Source organism: Leptosomus discolor, chromosome Z, assembly GCF_034619465.1.
Source record: "Leptosomus discolor isolate bLepDis1 chromosome Z, bLepDis1.hap2, whole genome shotgun sequence".
Classification (NCBI taxonomy): Eukaryota; Metazoa; Chordata; class Aves; order Leptosomiformes; family Leptosomidae; genus Leptosomus; species Leptosomus discolor.
The window spans coordinates 14,880,050-14,907,683 of NC_141419.1; the positions used below are offsets into that span (position 1 = coordinate 14,880,050).

General features: G+C 37.3%; 1 protein-coding gene across 1 annotated transcript in view; it reads right to left on the reverse strand.

Moving 5' to 3' along the window:
* XRCC4 (X-ray repair cross complementing 4) overlaps positions 1 to 27,634 on the reverse strand; it is a 182,672-nt gene that overhangs the window by 83,433 nt on the left and 71,605 nt on the right. The window contains exons 4-6 of the mRNA XM_086479703.1: positions 21,058 to 21,224; positions 14,918 to 15,070; positions 14,170 to 14,273 (exon numbers count right to left, since the gene is read on the reverse strand). Of these exons, the coding sequence (XP_086335829.1) occupies positions 14,170 to 14,273; positions 14,918 to 15,070; positions 21,058 to 21,224 (424 nt within the window). The remainder of the gene's footprint in view (positions 1 to 14,169; positions 14,274 to 14,917; positions 15,071 to 21,057; positions 21,225 to 27,634) is intronic.

Genomic DNA, 27,634 nt, shown 5'->3' on the forward strand with positions numbered 1-27,634 from the left:
ATTCTGTATTTTTCCCACCCAGTTCCTCTGCCGCAGTCACATTTACTGTTCTCCCCACTCAGGTTATACTGTTTTCTGAAGATGGCCAAAATTGAAATCCAAAAGCCTGCTCTGTAGAAGTTTGAGCATAGGAGATTGGAGATTTTTGGTCTTGCTTGAATTGGTTGCATGCAATAACTTTCCAAGCCATTGACTGATTAATTACTGAAATCATGGAAGTTACTTTGGTCATTCTTGAAACTTGAGATTATTAGCTATCAGCAAAGTTGCCAATGTAGTGCTTACTCACTTGTGTGCTAAAAAGTTTAATATTTTTACTAAATAAAAAATAATCTCTCATCCCAAATTAAACAAAGGAATGCCCTGGCAGCAACGTGGGAGGCATTCGAAATGGCCATAGTAAACGTGTTTTCTGCAATGGACATCAATGCAGACTAATTTGTTTTGGCTGTGTTTTTCAGATTGATGCAGTTATTTGGTTAAGAGAGTCTAAGACATACTATTACAGAATAACTGGCAATTTTAAATTTTTATTCTATTCTTAATATATTCCAAAGTACTGGTAGATATAAACAGATGCTAATGTACCATTTTCATTTTAATTGTGCTAATCTATATCTATACAAAGGGCTAAATCCTATATTTTAATTCACATTCGATAAAAAAAAAAGCAGTTAAAAAAAGGGCACCCATTTTGATTTACATTTAGATATCCAAATGCACAAATTTCTAGAACAATGTGTACTGAGCACAGCTCACTGAGCATTCAAATTTTGTTTATATGGAAAGAGTGATTGTGTGTTTTTTTACATGCTGACGGAATTGGGAATGAGTTATAAATGAGCTACTAATGACATGTTTATAAACTACAAGGGAATAAAAGGTTAGCAGTTTGACTACAGGGATACCTTCTTGGCAAAGGTGAATTATTAGGTTTACATTTGTGAAGAATACAAAAAAAAAGAGCCAGTGATTTCAGTATGATGATTAGTCCCAGGTGATCAAGATCATACCTACTAACTGCCGTCTCGTTGGAATATCAGAAAAGCTGTCACTAGGTAAAGACTTGTGAACTGGGGATGAAAACTGCGGAAAGACTAATCCATCTTTGACCATGCTTTTATTTAAATCTACCCTTTTTAAAAAAAATTTAGATCTTTAGCTTTTAAGACAGGGGAGTCATATTCAGGATGCAAAGACCCATATCATCACTTTATCTGAACACACAGCTTTCAGATAAAGATTTAGTCCTACTACAGCAAAAATGATCCTGTTTTAGAACATATACTGCAAAATATCAGAAAGTGGGTTTTGCACTCGTCTTTCTACATATATGTAAAGCTCTGAACCTCTTAAATTGCCATTTTGCTCTTTACAGAGGGTTTGCAGTTATCACATTGTATTTGTCATATCAGAGTAAATAAATCAAATGTATAAAGAACTATGTAAATAAAATGAGGCATTTGTAAGTATCGTCTCTCTGTTTCAGATACGTCGAGTTCCAGTCTCCATCCAATTAAAAAAGGCAGAAGACAGTTTATGATACTTTGGATTTGGCATTATATCTTTTGTTCCCTTTAATTATACTGTAAGTCAAAAAACTAGTACGATGCTGCTGACAGCTCCAGTTTTGAAAATGCCTCTTCTCCATCAGGACACATGTGAATAAATTGTCTTTCAGAATGTGTAACTTAACGCTTGATCTCCTTGAACACAGGCTTTGTAACCTATAGCTTCTTTATGAAATCATTTGGCCTGTGTACGTGAAGGAGCATAATTCAACAAGCTCAGGTTAATCTTTAAAAACAAGCAGAATATAGTTAAATGCACTATAAAACCTGGAGTAATTATTACAGATGTCATTTGCCTATTGTCTCTGAATTATTTTAAAGTTATTTTTTCCCTTCTAAGTTTTACAAATGCTTAATATTCTACATGAAACTTGTGTATGCTATGTACGTAGCGTTAAGCAGATTGAGGAAAAGGGTCCTGGAGGAGAGCCTTTCTTCCTAAAGATGAAAAGCATCTTCTCAGCTTTCCAGTACAATGCTCAACAAAAACCTGCTTTCCAAGAAATCTGGCATCATGGCAAACAATTTCTGTGGAATTTGTGTACCAGTTAGAGCTATCACTTAGGGTTTCTATTAAAGTAACGTTTTTCTAATAAAATTTTATCATTCAATATCTTTTAGATTGATCTATGTGCTATTTTAAGAATAAAAGCTAAAGGACAAATAACAAAGTGATTATATGACAGCACCTATTACTTGAGATGGACTTAAGTAACAAAAAATATCCAGTAAAATAAGCAGGATAGAAGAAGAGAGAAGGGAAGAAGGAAAAAAAACAAAAAACAACAAAACAACAAAAACACACCCACAAAAAAAATCCAAACAAAAACCAACACACACAAAAAAAAAAAACCCCACACCAAAAGTTTAGGGGAGTATTACACTAATGGCTTTTAGCTCATAGAGTAAAGGGATTTCCTTCTTCTTAATTATAGGTTTTTTAAAGGATCAAAAGAAAATAAAAGCCTTTTCTATTCTTCTTTTATATAGTAGGAAAATTTTGACATTTCTTTAGATGTAAACTACATTTCCAATTGAGTATCTACTGAGTTTGAAGAAACCAAAAAGGCCTACAGGAAGCAAACTCAAACAGGGAAACCAACTCTTAAATCTAGCAAAGACCTACCAGACTCACAGTGTGAAGTCCAGTTGAGAAAATTTCAAGGCAAAAACAAGGATGCATGCTTTAACCTGGAAAAGTAATAAATCAGGGAAACAGCCATAGATTATAGTGCAATCTTCAGCAACCCAGCTTTTAATCAAGATAGGCTGCTTGCTCAAATGGTACATTGTAATACAGTTGAGAAGTAATTAAGATAATTATTACAGTGAATGTTGTTACACAGGTGGACACAGTAAATGCCCTTCTAGCATTTTGTCAGAGAGAAAGCAACATTCAAAATTCAGAAGTGGAAGCTTGTTACTGTGCAAAAAAAAAAAAAAAATCAGTGTGGTAACAGCAGTGGCAACTTTTGATTGAGTCACTACTAGCCATTACAAAACACACATGAAACATGAAGTTTAAGACAACAACCTACAAAATATTCATCTTAAAGCGGGAAGAACTGTTACAAAATGTGCAACAGCCACAGGTTTCAAGTCATGCCAGAAAGCTTAGCCTGAATGTGCTGCTCACTGAACACAAGACTCTCCAGTCTGCAAGAATCTGCAGTATTTGGGCTTTGTTGGCTGCAACTGATACAAAGGCTATTCAACAGTTGAAGATAAGGGGTTTTATCCTAATGTTCAGGATTATAGAAACTTGCTATCAGTACCCCTGCAGGAACCATTTTTCTCAAGAACCAACTCTTCTCTTTGATGAAAGGATGCTTCTCTAAGAGCTGATACTGCTAAGCCCAAAATCAACTTTCTAAAGTACATCCGTATTTCCAAGAGGGAATGGAATACAAATGCATCGTGTAATTTGCATGTGAATTGTTTTATTTGTTTTCAGTATACCATGAAGTATACCTAAATATTTTTGATGCCTTTCTTCCTCTCTGAATTACATGTCTGAATGGTTTTATACTTCATTTATATTCATTTATATCAAAAGCAAATACCTAGCTCCATAAACATGCACAAGAAAACTATCATAATAAATACTGCGAAATGAACACAAAGTAAAAAATTCCTATTAAATCAGACCTGATTATTATCTACACTAAAAGCAGTTAAACTATAACACTCATGATAAAGTAAAACATCCTTCACAAAAGAAATTGAAAAAACGAATTTAAAAAAAAAAAAGTCTGGCTCAGTTTTTACCTTTCCCAAATAATCCCCAGGAAAAGTATGCCACTGACAGTACCTTCTGGTGAACTAATTTATGACCAGCAACTCAAAGATTTGTTTAGAGCAGGCATGTGGCATGAAGTTCATAATGAAACTGTGTGATACACTGGTGTCATTGACAGGTTTGCACAGATGAAAATAAAGTGCTGTTGTCACTGTACATTGGATTCAAAAATCTCTATGGTCCATAATACATGTATTGAATCATATTTTGGTATAAGAAGAATAATTATTGCTAGTTCTTTTAATTACAACAGACCCCAAAAGCACCATTATGCCGGATACTAAACAAATACACACAAAGTCTGTGACTTAAAAGCACAAGAACAAAGAAAAGAGTTAGAATGAGGATTACTGCAGGCAGCTTATTGATGATCAGCAGAAGATTCCTATTTACCTGATAAGCAGTTGTTCTTTAACTATTTATTGAAGGAGGATGAAATAGAACAGGGCTGTTCATGGCACCGCTCCAACACCACTAACGTTATAGTTTCACAACTTATGATTTACATTCTCAACCAAGGGGTGTTGAAATAGGTCTTCTGTAGTTCATGAGGAGAAGAAAACAAAGAAAGGGTCCTACTGAATTAATGCTGTCTTGTAGATGGTCAAGTTACAGGATTTTGCAAAGGAAAAAATATCAGAATGTGCATGCTCAGTGCAGAAGTACCTTGACTCACAGAATTTATGTCCGGCTCTGCTCTAATTACAGCCTTTGGGCACACATCAAACTGGTGTGAAATATGACCAAGAACATAAGGAGGCTCTACATTTCCTTTATGTGCCCCATAGGAACATGTTGGTACTCATCATAAATACAATGAGGATTTGTAATCTCTGCCTAATGCTGCTTAATACTTTCAGGCTCTCAAGCCATAGCCAAGTTCAACACACACCGAAGAGATGTAGACGGAGCATTAGAACTCCAGCAAGCTGGGTACAAATCTATAGATAGTTCGCTTCCTTAGGGGAAAACCTCTTTATTCATAGAAGAACGTAGAATTTATAAAGGTACTGCTTCATTAACGGATTTGATTTTGACATTATTTTTTATTTTGAATGACTGGAACTTTATGTTATTTGTTCCTCTTTGCATGGATATATTAAACCTAAAGCAAAAATATAAAATTATTCCATCTCTGTTTGAAATGTATATTGCTGAACTTTTTAAACTAGCTTTGTTTTTAAGTGGAGGAAAAAAACCTCCAGTATTCATGGAAAAGCATTAAGCTTGGAATTTCTAGCTTGGATTTGAAATGCTTCTAAAATTGGAGTCTTACACTTTAACTTAAATCTTATAAAGACAGTTAATTTGATGATTTAAGCAAAGCTTTAACTACATTTCAAAAAATTTTACATCTCATCAAGGAAATAGTTCCTTCATATGTAACATTTATTATTATGGGGATAATACACCAACATATTTTTCTTAATTTTATATCAATCAATGCTGTGGCATCTAACCTGAAGTGCGGTCATTAAGCACTCTACTTTTTTGATCAATCACCAAATTTAGTAATCTGCAAAAGTCTTTGCAAGGCATAAATCCATTACAATTATATCACCATTACGATATCCACTAAATAAATAATGACTAATTTAGAGGTAACCACATTCATCTATATCACTTTATATCCCGAAGCACGTACAACGAAGATGTATGCAGGGGTATAAGCAGTTTTTATAATTTTCATAGTAATAAAGTAATACCTTATTAATCCCTCTTAGTGCAATGTTCATAACAGGATTTTTAAAGAGACATGAAGCATATTGGTATTTGTGTTGTAAATGCATTTTGATGACAGCACCTGGTATAATACAGAGGGAAAGCAGTTTGGCAACTGCAAATGTTTTATTGTATCAGGTTATGGGGAAAAAAAAAAGGATCAATATCAAGTTTCAGAAAAAGGGTCTCTACAGCTTTAACGGAGAGGAAAATGAGATTATTTGTTGGGATGAACCACTTCCAATTACAGCTTGACAAAAAACCAAAATAATAATTTAAGCCTCAAGTCAATTAAAATGGCCAAGTTCTAAAACTCCTTAAAATATGCTTTAAAAGAGAAGTCTTCACAGATGGAACTTTAACTGCACAGCACAGTCGGGTGCTGTTATAATAGGCATTTCTTTTTAATAACTTTGATCAAAGCTTATTAACCAGCAGCATCAAGCCATCGGTGGTTTAGACTACACAAGAGAACTAATTAAATGTAACAGGCCATAGCCTCCTGAAGGCACAACATGTAATCCCAAAGGCAGGAACTTGAATGAAGGGGATGAGAACATTTGCATAGTAAACCAGTGGAAAATGGAAAGGTGCTTGCTCTTATTTATTTTGAGCATTTCAGCAAGTTTATTAGAACCAATTTTGAATCTGTCCTCATTATCAAACATGTAGAAAAGTATGAGCATTGAAAGGATTCTAACATGGAATATTTCCATACATACGACAAAGAACACAATATAAAGTTTCATTTAATCCAACAGGCCAGATGATGAGATCCTTTCTTACCCAAGGAGCAGTAACTTCCACCAATTTCAATGTGAAATATGACTAAGGATATATTTCCTTATAAGAAAAGCAAGAGAAAATTAAATAAAGAGAAAGCAAGCTGACTGTAATTTGGTGCCCAGTATCCTTATTTTGTCTACAGGCAGTCACATATAAAAGCATTATAACTGAAAATAACAATAATAAATTGTAAAATAATTTCTACCATTTTTTATCTCCCACCTGCTATATTATCCTTCATATATACTATAGATTTGTGGGCCCTCTCTGGAAGGAAATGGGAGACCTAGCTACTCAGTATATGGAGGAGGCTGAGGTACTCAATGACATTTTTGCCTCAGTCTTCACTGGCAAGTGCTCCAGCCACCCTGCCCAAGTCTCAGAAGGCAAAGGCAGGGACTGGCAGAAAGAAGAACCGTCCTCTGGAGGAGAGGATTTGGTTCAAGACATCTAAGAAAACAGAAGGTGCACAAGTCATAGAATCATTTCAGTGGGAAAAGACCTTTAAGATCATCAGGTCCAACCATTATCCTAATGGGACCTGATGTGATGCATCTGTGGGTCCTGAGGGAAATGATGGATGAAGTGGCTGAGCCACTATCCATCATATTTGAAAAGTCATGGCAGTCTGGCAAAGTTCCCACCAACTGGAAAAGAGGAAACCTAACCCCCATTTTTAAAAAGGGAAAAGAGGAAGAACCTGGGGAATCACAGGCCAGTCAGTCTCACCTCTGTGCTCAGCCTGGATTGGGCAAAATCATGGACTGGATCCACCTGGAGAATATGCTGGGGTCCATGGAAAATAAGGAGATAAATTTGTGACAGCCAACATGGCTCACTAAGGCCAAATCATGCCTGACAAATTTGGCGGCCTTCTACAATGGGTTACAGCAATAGAGGATAAGGGAAAAGCAATAGACATCGTCTACTTGGACTTGTGTAAGGCATTTGACACTGTCCCACACAACATCCTTGTCTCTAAACTACAGACATGGGTTTGCTGGATGGACTGGTCGGTGCATCAGGAATTGGGTAGCTGGTCACACTCAGCGAGTCACGGTCAATGGCTCAATGTTTGAGTGGAGACCAATGACAAGTGGCGTTCCTCAAGGGTCTGTATTGGGACCGGTGATATTTAACATCTTTGTCAGCAACATGGACAGTGGAATTGAGTGCAACCTCAGCAAGTTTGCAGATGACACCAAGCTATGTGGTGTGGTTGACACACAGGAGGGAAAGGAGGCCATCCAGAGGGACCTTGACAGGCTAAAGAGGTGGGCCTGTAAAAACCTCATGAAGTTCAACAAGGCCAAGTGAAAGGCCCTGCATCTGGGTCAAGGCAATCTCCGGTATCCTTACAGGCTGGGGGATGAAGGGATTGAGAGAGGCCATGCAGAAGAGGACTTGGGGGTACTGGTGGATAAAGAGCAGGACATGAGATGCCAGTGTGCATTCGCAGTCCAGAAAGCCAATTGCATCCTGGGCTGCACCACAAGAAGTGTGGCCAGCAGGTCGAGGGAGATGAATCTCCCCCTCTGCTCTGCTCTGGTGAGACTCCACCTGCAGTGCTGCATCCAGCTGTGGACTCCTCAGCAGAAGAAAGACATGGAGCTTCTTAAGCAGGCCCAAACAAGGGCCATGAAGATGATCAGGGGGCTGGAGCACCTCCCCTGTGAGGACAGGCTGACAGAGCTGGGGTTGTTCAGCCTGGAGAAGAGAAGGCTCTGGGGAGACCTTACTGCGCCTTCCAGTATTTAAAGGGGGCCTGCAGGAAAGGTGGGGAGGGACTGTTTGCCAGGGAGTGCAGTGATAGGACGAGGGGTAACAGTTTCAAACTGAAAGAGGGGAGATTTAGATTAGGTATTAGGAAGAAATTCTTCACCATGAGGGTGGTGAGGCACTGGAACTTGTTGCCCAGAGAAGCTGTGGCTGCCCCCTCCCTGGCAGTGTTCAAGGCCAGGTTGGATGGGGCTTGGAGCAACCTGGTCTAGTGGAAGGTGTCCCTGCCCACGGTGGGGGGGTTGGAACTAGATGATCTTTGAGGTCCCTTCCAGTCCAAACCATTCTATAATTCTATGATCCCAATATATAGCATCTTTCTCTGCAAGTCTTGTCATATACTTGCAAAGAGGAATAACCTCTTCTCTGGTCACCTTCCAAACACTGTGAAGAGGGAAACTATTACCCTTCATTTACCTTTCAAGCTCCTGGGAAGGAAGCAGAGATGGTGAATTTTCACCCAATCCTTACTCCTGTTTTAAAAGCTTCCTGACACATGGACCACTAAAGTATTTTTCAGTTAATAAAAGGGTTTAATTTGTATCACAAAGACACAATTGCTAATCATGACATCAAATGATGTGTTCTTAGTCTGATAATCTTACTGTCACTTTAGGTCCCCTAGGAGAAAGGGCTCATTAGCTAGAGTAAACAATAACTGAGCAGAAGAAAGAGGAATCAGCAACAGCTGGGTTGCGTTCTGGATTTTCCTTAATCAGTATAAGGTTTCTGCTTTCTAAAGTGACAGAAACTTCTTGCATCAGTGTTGTGGCATCATGCTGAGTCACCAAATCACGCTTGCGTGCTAAGAGAAATACAGAATAGCAATTTCCAGCCTTCAGGGTTTTTTTTTTCTTTAAAAAATACCCCAAACAGGTCCTCTTGGCAACAGAACATGAAAAGAACTACAGACTTATTCCAAACAACATCTCATTGTAATCTTTCCAAGCCTTCTCCAGGTGCTTATCATCTCTGTGTGTGTATCATTCTTTTCACTGCCACAGGACTTAGTGGTCCCAACCAAAAATGATGACCCTAAAAATGCTAGACACCAGTCAAGCTGAACAAAATATCAGGTATTTGATTAAAGAGTTGAAGTGCAAGACTAGAGGGAGGAATGAAACAAGAAGACAGCACGTCAGCAGTCTCAAGTGTAAGGCGCCTGCAAAGTTGCTGGAACTTCATTGAAGTACCAGTAGTGAAGGTAACAACTATATCTGGTTTTGGTGACTCAACTAGAACCTTACCAACTGTGGAGTAAAACAAATAACAAAACAAACCAAAAGCAGCCTCCTGCTCACAAGAAACATTCGCACCTCCCCATTCATGAAGGACTGCTTAACAGTAGGAGGATTTCCCTCTGAAAACTCAGAAACTCTCTCAAACAAGAGCTCACAAGCATTTACAAGGAGCTGGTACATCATATATAGCTGCTGCTTAAAAATTTATTAAACTGCAGTGAAAGCACGAGTTGTGTGCCTTTTTTAATGTCACATTCACAATCCTAACCAGTATGTCAAATATATTTCCCCCGTGGTCATGGCACAACAGGCAAAGCTGTTGTACAGAAGGACGTACAGTATTATTTATAAATGTACTATTTTTAAAAGTTGTACTTGTCATATATATCAGTTGTTTTCCTGAGTGCTTTATACTAAAATACCTAGTATTTCAATTTTAATTTGTTCTTTTACAATACAAAGCATTAACTACATCAGTGTGTAGATCACAGACAAAAAACACTACCATGCTTCAGTTGATTTTGGCTTTAAGCTATGAAGTAGAAACTGCTGTCAAAAAGCAAACCATAAATCGTCTCTACAAATGGTACAGTAAGTGCCAAAAGCCTGAATTTTTAGGTAAACTTTTAGGTTACAGTTTAACTGCTGTTATAGGGAAAAGGCCTCTACACAAAATTTATTTTAAGCTTAACAAATAACTGTAATCACTTGCTGTGCAAAAGTTGAAAACTCACCTGATAGCCTTGCAGAGTATTCATGCATGAATAAACTCATTTTAGTTGAAGACACAAGAAATGGTTTTATTCTGCGATTCATCTGCTGCTACAGAGGAAAGGCTCTCACAGTAACAGCCATTTGCAATGCCAAATGTAATATATGTTGTACACTTCTTTTAAGTTCAGTTGTACACTTCTAAGTTCGTGCTTATATGAACAGGATCTTGTTACTAAAAGCACGCCATCATGATTTCAGTGCTGGCAGTGACGGACAGAACCCATCATAACCCACTCCAAACTGTTCCAACAGTTTATTATCGTGTCAGGAATAATCTCCCACTTTCGTCTTTGTCTAATGTTAAGTTCCAGTTTATTCATTAAACATCTCTATCTGCTGGATGGAAAGACCATCTACCATCACATCATTTTGCAATGTAGTTTCTTTTAGACCACAAAAACAATGATCGTTTAAGATCCTTCTCAGCATTTTATTTTAATCATTTGCTAATCCCTCCACTGTTATCACAATTTCATCATCCTCAACTTGCTAACATTATTCTTCAAGTCTTGATGTCCAAACTTGACACAGCACTGCATCAAGGGGCCAAATCATATACTGACTCAACGGTCCCTTTTGCACAAACATTGCAAATCTGCTTATTTACTTTCGCACTGAATGTCTTTTTTTTTTTTTTTCCTTAAATAAAGTCATTGCTGCTTCAGAGAATTTTCTATATGCTCTTTATTTTCGCAAGTATCCTGACACTAAACCAGTGGTTCCCTATGAGGTGAGGACGGTAGCACTGGGAAATTATAAACTGGTAAGAGTTCAGACAGAGACCAACTGAATTAACTTGGGCAAAGACCAAGCGCGTTTCCTGTAAGGCCAGGCAGGACAGTGCCACCATGCCAGAATGGGTGCAATATAGAGCAGAGTGCAAAAGTTGTCCAAGTAGCTCTTGGCTTTGCGAGATGGGTGCATATGGGGAAGATGATGGCAACCCCTGGAGGTACCCGGCTTTATGTGGCAGAAGGACCTAGGCACAGCAAAGCTTGAGACACAGTTGGTACTCTCAAGTGAAGCGTAGCTGTCAAAGAACTGGAAATCATGGCATTACACAGTGTTAAAATGCATACATTTTGTTTATAGTTGGTGTAACACAAAACAAAAATCGGTTTATATATATTATATGCATCTTTGATTTCACACTCCTCAGATACTTTCTCAAATAACTTTCCATTTATATTTTGAGATAGACCTATTACCTCATTTGAGAATCTATTTATTATGTGTAAATTTCCATGTTTCAATTTCTTGATTAAAATGTGGTGCATCATGATATCTTATGAAAGTCAGTCTACTACTTTACTAATTTTTACCTTCATCAGCCATCTGATAACCTCATCACAGAAGACTTAAGCACCTAGTTTTCAGCCTCCTGTTTCCAGACCTTTACAAAGACTAGAATTAACCATTCTTATTATTTTTCTTAGCATTTTTCTTCATTGAGGCTTGTTCCAGTATTTGCATCAGATCAACACCAGATCAATACATTCACAAATGAATGTGTCATTTCATTTATTTTTTTCTTTTGTAAATATTAGCAGCTTTATTCCAAAGCCCCTAGAATGCCCTCCATGCCCCTAAAAATTCTCGAACTGACCCCAACCACTTATTGGTAGCTAAGAAAAATTTCCAGGTAGGTTTTTAAACACTGCAGTTCAATATATCCTGACTGGCTAATTTTAAAGAATCTAGATTTCACAGCTGCTGTTTCATGTCCCCTCTAGTTGCTAGAACAGAAGTACATTATGATGCAACTACACCTAATTTTCCCCTCTAAACACAAACCAAAAGCACTTACTGAACACATCTGATTTTTCAACTACTACTGATTTTTTTATCATTGCATAACATTTATCATAATATTATCAATAACAGCTGCATATATGTTCTCAACCGACTTGAAGACTGATCACTGGCCTTCTTCCTCCTAGCCAGAGATTCTCTTCCATATATCATGTGGCTTTCTTCAGCCACCTCCTGAAGAAAAATGAGAATTTCATTTATGACAACCAGCTTCTCACTTTTTAAATTTTGGACATGCAGACATACAAATGAATGCTTAATATGTGTCCATGTATGTGTATAAGTGTACATGTGTCCATACACACATCTGCCTTCACTTTCCTTCAAAGCACTTTCTAAATTATAATCTTCTCTCTTGACTGTGGCTTTCACCACTATCTACTAAAACATTCTCAAAAATCCTTTCATTCTCCTTGACTCTTGCAACCCACACAATGACATTCCAAATTCAAAAGGAAAAGAAATGTAATGCTGGACTAAGAGACAGGAAAACTACAGATAAACAGAAGAAAACCTAACATTATCTGTATTGTCCTTTATGCCTTACAGTCCTTGATGTTTGATGTAGCTATGAGCTTCATTATCCTCTCATGCCACTCACCCCTGAATCACTGTCTTCTTCACAGAGACACAGCCTGCCTCAGACCTCTTTTGCATGTGAAAATCCTGGACCACACCAGTATTCAGCTCCTGTCTGTGCTTTTCAATTGTTCATGGAAAGAGAAAGCTGTGTACACAGGAAGAGTATCAACTGACCTAAATGATACTCATTGTGCATGTTAAAAAATACCATTACCTTGAAACACTTGAGTGTGTTACCCCAAGGATTAAGTTTATAGTCTTCATATTATTTGCAAATTTTGCAGTTGAAAGAACTCTCTAGTCATGATAAAAATCCTGAGTCTTGTATCCCTCAGAGGCAGCAGAAAGCACATTTATGTTTACAACTCAAAAATACACTTGCTATTTTTTTTTCCTGTAACATTGATGAGTCCAGTCCCTCATGATTGCCGAAGTAGGGCAGTGGGGATTTGTTTTCATTTTTTAATACATATGTCTGTCTCAAAATTCTCACTAATCTAATTAAGTAGTACTGAATCTTCCAAAAGAATCAACTTTCCACTTGCCTTGCCTTTTCGCTAAACACAAAGTATTTCTCCCCACATGATCTGAACTGACCAAAGACCACTTGACAGCAAAGACTTCTGAACTGAAGAGCATAGTACAATACAAAATAATTTCTTCCCTTAATAGTAACTTTCTACATTTGTCCAAAGCTTTGCTTATTTTATATTATATTAGAAAGTCCTCAACAAACAGGCCCATATGAGTTACAAAGTTGAATACTACTGGTATCAGGGTCTTGAATACTTCTGGTTCCCATAAGTTTTTGTCTTGATTACCTTTACCTATGGTGGAAATAAAAAGCTCCAGTGAGAGTACCCATAGCAAACTTTGCAGACCTGAAGGGAAATACATATATATATAAAAATATATGGCAATTGTCAATGCAGTTTTAAAACTTTGATAGCATTTGTCCTGCATATTCCTACTAGTTTGCCAAAATATGCCAAAATTTCTTATGATTCACAGCTAAATATCTTGTACTGTACCATGGGCAATTGCCATATCTTATACACAAGTCTCTAGTCCTGGAAAAAGTAGTCAAATTAAGTTTCATGAGCACCTTCATGAGGCTAAAAATTCACTGACAAATTAAAATTAATTCTGCTATAAATATATTTTTATTCCATTTATACACATAGGTCTTTTTATAACTATTAAATCTCCTCTCTTTCCCCTTTTTAAACACTACTGAAACTGTCAGGAACTACATTTTACATTTTAGCAATCATTGCATACACATCATGATTCCTAGAATTTAAAATGGAATTGTTGACGCTTCAGATACTATTAGACTGTCATTAGTTCTGTAAAGTGTGTAATTTGTCATTTTGGAAGAAATGACAGTACCTTCACTTGTGCAACATGCTTTTAAACTTCCTCTCTCTAATTTGAAAATGCCAGTATTATATTCTGCTTCAAGAGAGATATTTTTAATGCTTGCAGGTTGGCGTGTCAGAGAGCAATCTGTCAGGTAGTATTTTGTCTTCATTAAGGTTTATTCACATAAAGTGATTGGTCTGTCTATGATATTTCCCAAAGACAATACATTCTGTCTTACCTGATGGTAATGAGGCTCGTGTTAAATTTTCACTTTCCTCATCAGTGCTGCCATCATAGTCATTTTCTCTCCCTGTAGCCATCTGAGTGGTAGCTACACTATTCCTAGGAAAAAACCAACAAAAACCAACTACAAAAAACCACACTTTTGCCATCTTTTATTTCTGGAAAGAATTTATAATTATTAGGCAACGCAAGCTGATGCATGTCAACATACAGTCCCCATTCTGAACAGCTTAGCATATTCAAATACAAGGGCAGACAGTAAAAAGATATAAAACAGCGGGATCAAAATAGCAAACAAATTAAGGTAGCATTAGAATGCTTCATCTTCTCTGGATATTTTTGAAATAAAGAGTATATAAAACCATCTAGATTTAGATACTTTTGTTTCCCAAAGGACAAAAGGAAACAAATAAGGCAGGGAAAATGCATATGAAAGTACCACCTATGGAAATGGCAGAGACATGATCTGTTTGGAAAATCAACTGCAACCTAACAGAAAAAAAAGAAGAGGACAAATTAATTGAGTATTTAGTTCTTGGCTACAGCATCCAAAGAAATATGCTATTTACAGTGACACCACAAAGAATCCTCTGCTTTCATGACTAACAGTATCGTTTTGGATAACCAAGCACTTAGCCAGGAAGAACTGTCACTCATTGTTAGAGACAAAGAAATGGAAACTAAACTTACCTCAAATATGCATGAAGTATGATATCAAGTAACTTAGGAAAATTAAGAAATACCTTGTACACTTGGCATCTGCTGCAGGTTCTTTAGCCTCGTTCAACAACTTCTGTAAGTTTCGTATCTTTGCCTTCTTTTCATTCAGCACCAAAATAAACCGGTTATAAAGATCTGCCTCTAGTTCTTCTTTAGCTTCCACACATTTTTCCAGCCTACAATGTAAAATTAGCTGTTACACCATTTCTTTTTAAAACTGTGTTTCCTGGAAGAAAATTCTGTAGTGAGGCCAGCCTTCCTATTACTGGAATCCCCATACCAAACCATGCACAACTAGTCCAGCATCTTGTGTCTGAAAGAGGCCAGAAGAAAGTTGTTTTTTTTTTCCCCACAGAAAATTACAGTGAACTTTGCTATCAAAAGTAGAAAGTTTCCAAGCGAAATTTTTCTCTTTATGCTTCTTTTGATCGGTTCTTGCACACATGCATCTGAGACACTAAAACTTAAATAGGTAAGTGTTCTTTAGTTTCATTGCTGAATTCACCATAGTGGGCATGGCTTAGCAGGATACACATAACAAGATTACAAATAGATATGATTAAGCTTGACAGATCCCAAATCTGGACCACACACTCTGACTTGAAATACATCTGAGCAGGGAAAAAAAAAAGAAAGAAACAAGAAATTGGCAACTACTCTCCAACGTGGGCTGAGATGACCAGCAAGTACTTTGAGCAACCAGGACAGCTACAGAACCGTTTTGTTGTCAGGACTTCTGAGGCAGACGTGGGTAATACAGACCTTTGCCTGACAATTTTCCATCAACAGCCTTGCTTGTCTTGTTCTGGTGAGCTGGCAAGGTACAGAAACCAGCTCCTGGCAAAGCTCAACAGGAGACTGCAGCAACATCTGATGGCAACTGTAATCCCTAACCCCTTACAGGCGTTCGGACAAACATAATGCTAATAACTCCAGTGCTGCAGACTCCATTTCAAATTACACAGATACAGAGCTGAGATATTGGTACACTTGCAGCCACCACTAGGCAGGCTCCCCCACCCAATCACAATTACTTAGTAGAGGACAAAACACAATATATATAAAAATGTTGTAAAAGCTCTTAATTAATATCTTCAGAGTAAAATATTCTTTGCATTTTTAAAGGTTTAATGTGCACCTGTAGGTAGGTCAATGTCAATAAAAGGAAGCACAATAGAAATACAAAATTAAGGATATGGATGCATACTGTCTCGTAAGCAAAGCAAATATAAGCAAACACAATAAACTAAGTGACTTATAGCAAATGCAATCCTATATTTACTTCTTGTATTTCATCACTTTTTAGTCCTTGGGTTGAACTACAAACCTTTCAATAGCTGTATTCATAACAATCAAACATCTTTATAATCTTAGTGATCATAGTAATTACAGTATTAAAGCAAACAGTCATAACTTATGAACAACATTCTTTTCACCAACCTGCACAAGGTTGGTACAAAACTTTAGAAGACTTCTTTTGTTATTAAATCCAAACATGTAACAGATTTTTAAAATATTAATTTGTAAGGTAAGAAATTTCAACAGACTTCCTCTGTAAATACTGATTACTTTGTTCCTAGATCACATATGATGTAAGGGGAAAGACAATCGAAAATAATCTCATGAAGTATTAAGTCTACTGTGCAATGCTTTAGGGATATGCTTGGTAGTTGATAAATAATTCATCTAATTTAAATGCAAATAGGAGAACATCATTACCATATAGACCGGTTCAATAATTCCTAAATGAAAGATCATACGTACTAATCAACTACCAAGAGACTTTCCACTTACAAAAGGAAAGTTAACTGTTTAGTGGGGAACAAACAGACAATTCACAAAGAATCATAAACCCTAATACAGGGTTCAGAAGTGTGTGGAAGCAGAAAGGAAAGGAAAGGAATTGCCTTCCACTTAACAAGTAGAACTCAGCCATTTAAAAAAAAAAATGAAAAAAAAATAAATACAGCTCTTGGGTAAATTGCCATTTACACGCTTGAAACATCTACATAAAAATGGAAAGCAAGGATTTTGTGTAAAATCTGGTAATCCTGACTGTATCAAATCCTACAGAAAAGTCTCCTCTCCGACAAACGAAACTATATTAACTAAAGAAAGTACTTACTACTGCGCTTTTGTTTTGCCAAAGGACTGGTTTGTGTCAGAGCAGCTGAGGCTGGTTTAAATAGTTACATTGAGAGATTTTGCTGACTTGGCCAAAAAGGTGTCATATAAGATAGCTTCAGTGAGGCCCTTGAGGCCCATATAAGATAACTACAGTGAATCCTGTAAAGACAGCCACTGATGAAAATCCCCATAACTCTAAACTCTCAATGAAGTAAAGCTGATGCTGTCTGGACTTTAGGAAGCACAGTACAGGAACCTACAGCAAGCCTACCCCATTTCTTCAGCCTCTGGAGCAAAATATTAGCATCTCGAAATATACATACTGACTATATGCAGAGATTAGAATATTTACTCTTCTCTGCAGGCAAAATCAATTAGTAGTATGACATCAGTTAATCTTATATGATCATTTTCATTTATATGAACACTGGTTTTGATTTTTTCCTGTTGTTTAAAGTCATCCATATATAAATACATTCTCCAGACATTAATTTTGCATAATACTAAATCAGTGTAAAGTAGTATTACATTAATGCTATATTTGCAAGTTATAAGCCTTTTAAAATATACTGTCTATAAAAATATTACATGGAATACGATGATACTTAAAAGAGGAATAGTAAAAAGCAACAGTCCTCTGCTGCTTGGGAAGAGGGATGCATTAATTGTGCAGAATGTCTATGTGTCTGGGGTGGCTCTGGTAACTCTGCATAGCCTTTAGGATTCACTCAGGCATGCATTACCTGAACTACGTGACCACTAAGCAAAGCTGGCTTGGTTTCATTCCAATACCTCATCAGTTACAAATACAAACATTAATTGCAATTTGTCACATGCTTGTGCCTGTATGTGACTTCTCTCACTAAAATGCCATCTCCCCAGGCCAAATAAAGAAGTTGTTCATCTCAAAGACAACTTTCAAGTACAATGAAAATAAATGAAAGTTAAGGGCTAGAGTGCTGCAGGTCTTACTTGCACGTGCTTTCCAATTTCTATATTCTTAGATCTCTCTGTTACGTAAGTGCAATGCTTTTAATGTGCCAGACATGCACAAGTTGATAGCCATCAAAAAGCTTGCACAGCCTACTGAAAGCAGCTAGTATTAGGAATGGTTATGATTAGCAATTGAGAAAATAAGGTAACTGTCCAGTTCTTAAGCACTGCCTAAATGTAGAGCAATCATACACGCTTCACAGAGGTTAACATGAACTATGTAACTTAATGGCATTTATACATTTTCCACACTCCAATACTAGAAAGAAAAAAATTCAATGTCTGCTATTTATCCTTGTCCTTAGTGCTCTAAAATAATTACTGGTCTCACAGTACCGCTTTATTACATTTCAGATTCACCCTTCCCCCAACATTGGCAATGGTATTGAATTTTGATGAGCTAATGCTGAAGAGTCAGTTTCAAGCACCAAACTACCTACCCTGCATTTTTATAAGCTGTTTGTGGTTTAAATATACTATCATTGTAGTTGACCACAACATAAATTAGCAGCTGTTGTGATTTTGGCTTGTCTACACTGACTTCGGATGTTTGATACAAAATACTCACCACACCCAAATCAGATATTTAACTTGTGTTTTATTGGCAAAGGAATTATCTTGCTACATATTATTATTACTTTACATTTACCATCTTAATTATCTATATGAAATAAAAACAATAGCTATTCTGGTCTGGTATTTTAACTGATCCATCCCTGAGGTGCACCCACATGCGCGCGCACACACACACAGACACACACACACTCACCCCCAGGTATCCACTTGCAACATTTTCAGACTAATCCTTTTGAAAATTTCCACAGCCTCTCTATTTAGATCTTGCCAGATAGTGCCTTAGTAATTTTTATTTTATGTTTTTAGATCAAGTGCTGAATGGTCTAGCTAGCCAATAACACTTACACTGATGTCACCTATGTAAGGATCATTTCCTAAAAGCAGGGAAACGTCTAGCCAGGTAAAATCCTACGCTTAGGTCATCATAATAAGTAAGATGATGAAAATTAAGGGAGCTTCAACCAGAAACACTCTCAACATCTCAGACTAGAGTACATAACTAATTTAACAATTTGATCAAGCAAGGGGTTTCTCTTTAAAGGGATTTTTTTGGCCTGCTCCTGCCTCTCCCATTTACGTGAACCTGAACTGCAGATGGAAGCAGCAGGAACCATTTCTGTACCTGGCACAGGGCTGCCAGCAGCATGCTATTTACAGCTGAGCAGATTATCTCATATACATTGAGATGATTGCCAGCAGCAGGTCAGGGCCGGTATTCAGCCTACGGGTTGCTCACTAAGCAGATTTAGTCTCTTGAATTAAACTTATTTGACATTTTACAGACTGAATGGAAACCAGAGCAAGTTTTCACCTCAAAGACCCCAGAGAGCTATGGGGCAAGCAGAGCTCACAGAGTCTTCGTGATGGCCAAGAAAATTCAAGTAGGGAAATGGAAATGGGATTATTGAATTATTCCATGCAGTGCCCCCTGCTTAAACTGAACAAACACAGCTCTTGGAAGTCTGCATGCTATGTTTTCATTCTAATGAGTCCTGAAGAAAGAGATTTTAAGCAAAGGGAACTGCAGGGGATGAAACTCTGGAGCTGATGTGCTTTAGCTCCAGGCAAAGAGGACGCACAATTCTCGACACCATGTTCTATATTTGATGGGTTTTTACCAGTCAATACCGCAAGTGATACAGAATGCAAAACCTGAAATCCTGTCTACTGAACAAAGACAGGCAAAGCTTTTGTTCAGCTCCAAGAAACTCAACTCCAGGTTCAGCATTTGGAGTCAAAAGAGCAAAAAGAGACAGCAGGGTAGACTAGGCTGTGGCAAAAAAGAATTTAAAAAAAAAAAAAAAACAAAGGCAAACCAAAAAACCAACACCGTTCAGATTAAAAGTATTTTTATTCTCCGTTTAGGAGATATGGCCAAATTTTGGTGACCATACAACTTTCAGTATTTATTTTGAAAATTCATATTTCAGCTATTCAAAATATAAACATTCTAAAGAAAACGACCAGCTCTCAAAGCTTGAATACACTGCTTCGGAGAGCAAAGGCTGTCAGGCAGCTGTGATTTCTTTTTTTTTCTTTGGGGTTACTTTTAAAAAGTGCCACACCACCATGGAAATTGATACAAGCACTAATGCCTATTACACATCAGCATGTAATGCAGTACAGCACACTGGTTACACAATACGCTATTGTTCAATAAACTCTTAAGCAGTAAAACACTACTTTAGGAAAGCCATATGCTTGTCAGGGAGATTGTCAAGAGAAACTGTTGCTCGTTTTAATGAGAGGGAAACAAAACTAACTCCTCTCAAAAGTTAGCTCTCTTTTATTAAGGTAAATTAACACCAATTAGCTACATTCTTTCATCAATCTTCCTAAATGTGTTTTTTCATATAAAGCTATAGAAAAACCAGATAAACCTCTGATTTATGAGCTAACCATTTTATGGTAATTGAAATAAGCACAGAAGACTTCAGTACAGACTGCAGTGGTATATAATTCAGAATATAAATGCAACAGAAATTATAAAAATCTCTCATAAAATAATGATACTTTTTCCTACAACAACACACTTGTTTTCCAGTTCTGGATGCTTTGACAAGGCAAACAGATTAAAGCAATGGCAACTTATTTCCTACTTGAAAATGTAAATAACTTAAACTGCTAGTCCGAAGAATTATAGGAAATAATGGAAAAGAAAACGCTTCCGGAAGAAAGTGGGAGATTTCCACAGAAAAGAGGTAATTAATTTTTTTTGCTTCATAAAGCTAAAACATGCTTTAATTGCGAAGTTTGCAATACTAATTGTATCTTTGACATAGGAAGGAGATCCACAACTACATAGGCTGTAGATACATGGACTCAAAACACTTGTAAAGAAAAGAAAAATTTGTTGCTCCTTTCTGCGTATGACTGCAAAAGTGCTCATGAGTAAAGTTTGCACTGGCAGTATAAAAGTATTTGTGGGTTTCCCAGGTATCACCTGTGAACGTACTTTTAAACTTACCGCTTCTCCACGTCACTCCAGTCACTGACAAGCCTTTCATTTTCTTTTTGCAGGTGCTCGGTTTTTGCCTGCAGTCTTCCCAGGCAGTCCAGGCAGTAACCAATCAGCTCCCTAACCACCTCCGCCGGACTCGAAACGTTTTGTAGCTTCAGAGATCCAAGTCTAAACTAGGACACAAGGAAAGAATGAGTTACTTCATCTGTACTAGAAAGATCACAAAACCTTGCTCCAGTAAACTTGAACACGTACCAAATAAGCATTAAGAAATACCTTACAGTCCTCCAGTTCAAAGTGATATAATAAATTTGTCACAAGAGTATCTGGAATAACATACATGCCAACTATCTATGCAGCTAATAGGTCTTAATGGTCACCTGTCTTTCAATAGGCACAGGATGTAAGCACTGACATACTTTCTAATGGGGAGGAAAAGAGATGCCATGCAGCAAGTGTAACATGATATAGCAACAACCTGCTTTTGTACAGATCAGAGGAGGTCAGTAATGTGAAGGTGCAACCACAAGTTTTATATAAAAGGCATTTTTGACATAATGCAGAATCACAGGAACTCAAAATTAACAGTATTGCAAATATGTTCTTGCCATCTGCTCAATTCTGGTACCCACAGCAGCAACACAACTACATAATCATTACTGATAAAACAAGTTGACATTAATTACCTTTGATTTAAAGTAGGACTACAGACACCTCTCTATAATGCTTGCGTGCACCTGATGGATGAAAACTAGTCCGCAAGTTTTCCTCTTCAGGGCTCAGACAGCAAGTTCTTATTAATAAAAGGAGTCCTTCAATGAAATAGGTAGCCTCGATAACTCAGTGAGATAAACCGATAGCATCTACAATGAACAGCTGTATTTCTTCAGCAATGGGGATGTTATATAGGATATACAAGAGGTCTGAACAGATTTGTTCTACCTGTTCTGGCAGAAACAGCTGAAAACTGTTGTTTCTATTACATTAAAAGAGGAATAGCTCAACCAAATATACAAAACAGTATCAGCTAAACTATAATCATGCAAAGCTGGATGAAGATACAAAATACTCAACATGACAGTCTGAGGCAATTGAAGAAGGATATTAAGGCTGCTTGAAAAGGTTCACACACATTATCTTAAGACCAAACCAGAAATGAAGGACTTGACTGGTGCTCTGCAATGGGTAGATGGGGAATCTGAACTACCTTTTAGGCACACTTCCACAGCTTATAGAGCCTACAGAAGCCATACGGGGCTTTTCTGATGCCTCTCCACATCTAGAAGCACGACCATTTGCCTGGCTTGAAAAAAACTAATTGAGGGAGCAAAAAAAGAGAAAAGCTATGTGGGCTGGATGGCACACTGGCCATCTTAAACTACAGCAGAAGCACATCTTTCAGGAAAGAGGTATCAAGAAGATTTGGCTTTGATTGGAAACGGATGCAGAAACATCGAGTTGGTGAGGGGTACACGGAAAGAGAAGGGGTTCTCTCTCACATCTTGTAATTATTAAAAGGACTGACATAACTGTTATGGCATTTCCCTATGAACAGAACTATTACTCCTCTTTTTAACTTGAGCACACGGCAATAACATCTTCGAAAAAAATTACAAATATAAAAGGTACATGCTAGGGAAGAGTTCAGTCTGTATCACGGCATCTCACCAAATAAAAATAGAATTGCCACTTCATTAATTTTTCTCACTTTATTTTACTTGTGAGGGCATGGAAAAATAACTAAATAAAAGACGTTCGTGGAAAAAAAAAAAGTGTAGCATTTGTTATCACTTTTTAAAAAGTGAAGTTTACTACTACTATACATAAGGTTTTGCTGAAAAGGGTCTTGTAAAAATTGCTCATAAAGACTTTTAAGGCACTGTTTGAAACAAATAATAGTCCTTCAACTTAGACATTTTATCTGTGAAAGTCTCTGCAACAACACATGATACCATCACCTGCTTCTTCAGCAAGGTTAATTTATCAGAAAATGCAGCAAACCCAAAAGGTTAATTTCAAACTAGCCACTGACCTTTCTTCCAAATTCACATGTACTGTCCCTAACAGGTTGTTTTCCTTTAGCTTACATACATCTGATGGCTATAGATGAAAATATGCATTTAATTTATTTTTGGAAGTTAGATTACATTATCAGTAACGCACAGGGTGACATGTATGCCCTGAATATCACACTTGCTGTTTGACAGCATTAACAAAGACGGTCATTTGCGTAAAGGAAACTGTTTTTCATCACTTGCAAGCCACCACCATACTATATGGATAAAGAATTCATGCCACACTTGAATACTAGCCGCAGAGATACAGAAGAACAGTAGCACAGATAAACAGCAACACAATCTTATACTATGGAGGAAATAGCAAGAGTACATCTTTTTGTCTTATTCTTTTAATATAATCAACAGAGATAAGGTATAGGTAAATATGTTTAATCAGACAAATAAGTATTGTCCAAATTACAGTGGACTCAGCACAAAGGAATAAAAAATGAATAAACACAAAACAGGTTAAAGTGAATAACAATAGATTCCAGCTGAAAGCCTGGTTCCACTCACAATCAAAATCATGCCAAACCTCCAGTAGACATTTCAAAAGCAACTGTAATTATAAACAAACACCAGTTCAGCCTCTTAAACATAAACTGATACGATTAGTACAACGTGGAGTTTTGAAACTGCAAAATACATCCTCATCTTCACAGACCTCTGCCATGAAAGGATTTCTGAAAATTTGCAAGGAAAAACAATGTCCTTTTTATAAAAGCTGATACACCAAAAGAAATCAAACCAGGATTCTGGGCATGCTACCTTTTTTGATGAATGCTCAAAACGGAGAGGGGGAGAGGTCACACTGTAAAGAGCGGAGGAAGAAGCGCATGTCAGCCTGATAGGCTGCTGCTAACATGTGAGCCAGACAGATTTGCCACACTGCTACAAGGAAAAAATGAATTTGGTTGGCCATCTTTTTAGGTGTTCATTTGAAAGCCTAACACAGTAACTGTTAGTCTTTAATTTAGTCTTTAATTCCGTTTTTATACAAAGCAATTGACTGTTATGTACTCTTTTACATCAAACTTCACTGTACTGCTTTCTGTGTCTTACACACTGTGATCTGCGAATCATTTCTAGGAAGTCCATAAAAGATAAGCAAAGCAAGCCAATGACCAGGAGGCTTGAATTTATTAAGCAGGTGTTCACATATCAACCGAAAAAAAAAATAAAATCATAGGGCTTCTGCCAAACAAGTATTCTGTATCTTCCCCCTCCACCCACCACCCCTCAATCATCTAATCTTAACTTACGATAGTTTTAGAAGCAAATTATATGTATTACATTGCAACAATCTCCAGCACCTTAGTGCAAAAAAACATGGGACATTTAACCACAGCCCTAATTAGGCCAAAAATAAGGTGATACTGGATATACGGTTTTGTTTTGCCTCCTTCACACAGAACAAGATATTAAGTCTACCAAAACAGCTTCTTAGGCTGTTTCTTCAACATGAGATTGTTACAAAAAGCTACTACACCGCCTACGTAACAAACAGAAATGTTAGCACTAACAATAGTAACACTGTTATCTAAGCAAATTACAACTGATTGGCATTCACCCCTGTAAAAAGCCCAGTGCTGACAGACTGAAAAGCCATAAAGGCAGCCAGATCCATGTCATTTTCAAAGCATCATGGCAAAACACGAGCCATTCAGAAAACGACAAAGAAAATAAAATCTCAGGACAGTTTTGCTCTGGAGTCCTCTCGCATTTCAAGCTGGAAAGCAAACTGGTAAAGGAGCAGATGCACAAACCAGCACAATTTTAGATCCAAGGATTCTGAATTTAGGACAGACATGTAATTTGCAGCACTGATTAAGACAGAATTCTATAAAAATTGAACGTTAGGGTGGGTGGTGTCATAAAAAAGGAGGCATTGTTTTTTCCACATATTGCTTGTTTTTTGCTTACAATTAAACCAAGAAATCACACAATTATAGAATATCAGGTTGGAAGGGACCCCAAGGATCATCTGATCCAACCTTCCCTGTCAAAAGCATGGTGTAGGCAAGACGGTCCAGCACCCTGTCCAGCTGAATCTTAAGAGTGTCCAATGTTGGGGAATCCAACACTTTCCTTGGGAGATTATTCCAGCAGCTGACTGTTAACAGTGTGAAAAATTTTCCTCTTGTGTCCCACCAGAATCTCCCCACGAGCAACTTGTACCCATTACACCTCCGCTTTTCCATGTGACTCCTTGTAAAAAGGGTGTCTGTCTTCTTTGGAGCCGCCCTTTGAATACCAGAACATGGTGATAAGGTCTTCCCTGAGCCTTCTTTTCTCAAGGCTGAACAACCCCTATTCTCTCAGCCTTTCCTCATATGGCAGGCTTCTAAGTCCTATGATCATTGTGGCCCTTCTCTGGAACAGTGCAGTTATTTTTCATTCATCACCAAAACCACAGTAGTGAAACTGGAAACAATTCTACAAATATTCAGTAGCAGCGGTTAAAGACTAGGATACCGTAAGAAACAGTTAACTGAGTGGGGTGTTAAGATAAATAGATCTTGCTTACTGCATGAGTGAAAGCCCAACATTAATACTTCACTAAGCTAATTTTACATATAACATGTCTATGATTTGGATAACATTTCCAAGGTGAGCCTTATTTTGTAAATACCTGCACATTGCTAATCTCTGGATAAATTTATATCTCCTGCCATTCTTCCACCTGCTGCAGCTTTCTAGCTTCGTCTCATTTGCAGATGTAATTAACGTGCTTTCTACTTCCTCTTTCAGATCATTCAAGAATATATTATGTAAAACAGTGAAGCACTAAACACTTCATTTATACAGAGGATGAGCAGATCTGCTAGAGGTCCCAGCCAACAACAGACTGACTGTGACTGATACACTGCTCCTCTTCAACATCAGTTTTATTGTTTGTTGCTTTTTTTTTTTTTAAAATTGTTGTGTTTTAAAGACACATGAAGATGAATGCAGAACCATTTGGAAAGTTGTGTTCCCTTAATCAGAAACCACACTCAGCACTTATCAATTAGGCCAGTATTTTAAGCTTAGAAATAAAAACAAGAATTATAAGCTTATGACAAAACTGTCATTTTCCCATCACCTCTCTCCCTGCCCACTGTCTTCCACAGATGAAGAAAGAGGTGATCTCAACCATAAGACAAAAAATATTTTGGAAGTAAACTGAAAAGCTTCTCAAGTAATTCTTCTACTAGTTACTGATGTTTACAGGAAGATGCTTCACACAGGAAAAAAAGGTTATTAAAATATAAGCCAACACATTTTTAATAGAGCCAACACATTTTTAATAGACAACTCTAAAACTACATGAAAATTACTTTATTCTATAGAGATGGTGAATTTTAACTTTGCATATATACGATAAATAATCTTTGCATTACTACATTCCCTTAGAAATTAGAGTTATCATATTTAAAGCAATAAGCACCAAAAGTTTATGCAATGAAAGGAGGAGCCACTTACACAGAAATGTCTGCATGCTCTCTTTTCTGAGGCATAATCTGTAGCAAGATACTAACAGCAAGCTGATTTCCAAATCAACAATTTTTCATTATGACTTATCAGTCTAAAAAAAAAAAAATCACGCTGGACACTCTCTTTGTGTCTGCATTGCTGGCCAGAATTTCTGTCTGTATTACTTAAGTAACCTGACAATCCTTTCTAACAGTATTTGTTATCCAAAATATATATAAGGAATTCCACACTTCACCAAGCTAGGAAAAAAAAAAAATTATTTAGACAGAAAGATTTTGTCCTTTCTTGTCCTGGCAGGCTATAGCAGCTATATAGTGGCATTCTCTCTCTCTCTCCTATTTATATTACATACTTAAATCCTAGCCTATAATATTTTGCTTTTTCCTTCTCTATTTTGAAAAGATTTAACAAATAATTTTTTACAGAGAGTACACTTTGAGGTACTTAGGTCTGATTTTGAAACTAAAACATTCCTAGTGTGTGAACTAATTGATGGAGTTTTAATTGTACGAGTCAATGTACAGCCTGTAACAGAATCTTCCACTTTTCCTACGCCTTCAGAGTAGGACTCGGAGATCCTTGCGCTCTGCTTCTAATCACAGTATTTCAAACTGTGTTAACAACCAGTTGGGTTAGCGTGGTTAGTAATGCCTACGTTTCTGCAGATAGATGCTGCCTCCTGCAAGGTATTGTCTAAGCAAATGTCTTTCACGAGGGAAATACTAATGAAGAATTTGAGGGGGGGAAAATATTCCACAGCAGCCCACCAGTGTGGAGCAGCTGTGAGTCTCTCTCTGTCTTTATCATGACCTGCAGTTTGTCATAGCAGATGTGACCCCTGCGCTGAAGCAGGAAAGCCCTGCAGACCCATATAACAGATTCTTTTGTCACTTCCTATCCTCAGCATCTCTCAATGCCTTTGCTACACTAGAAGGGAGCTACACTAGGACAGGTATTTCCATGACAGAGCTCAGTCTTACTAGAGCTTGGTCTTTCCATGCTACCTATCAAAGCCAGTTCAACTGGGTCTTTGGGAACTAGGGAGGATG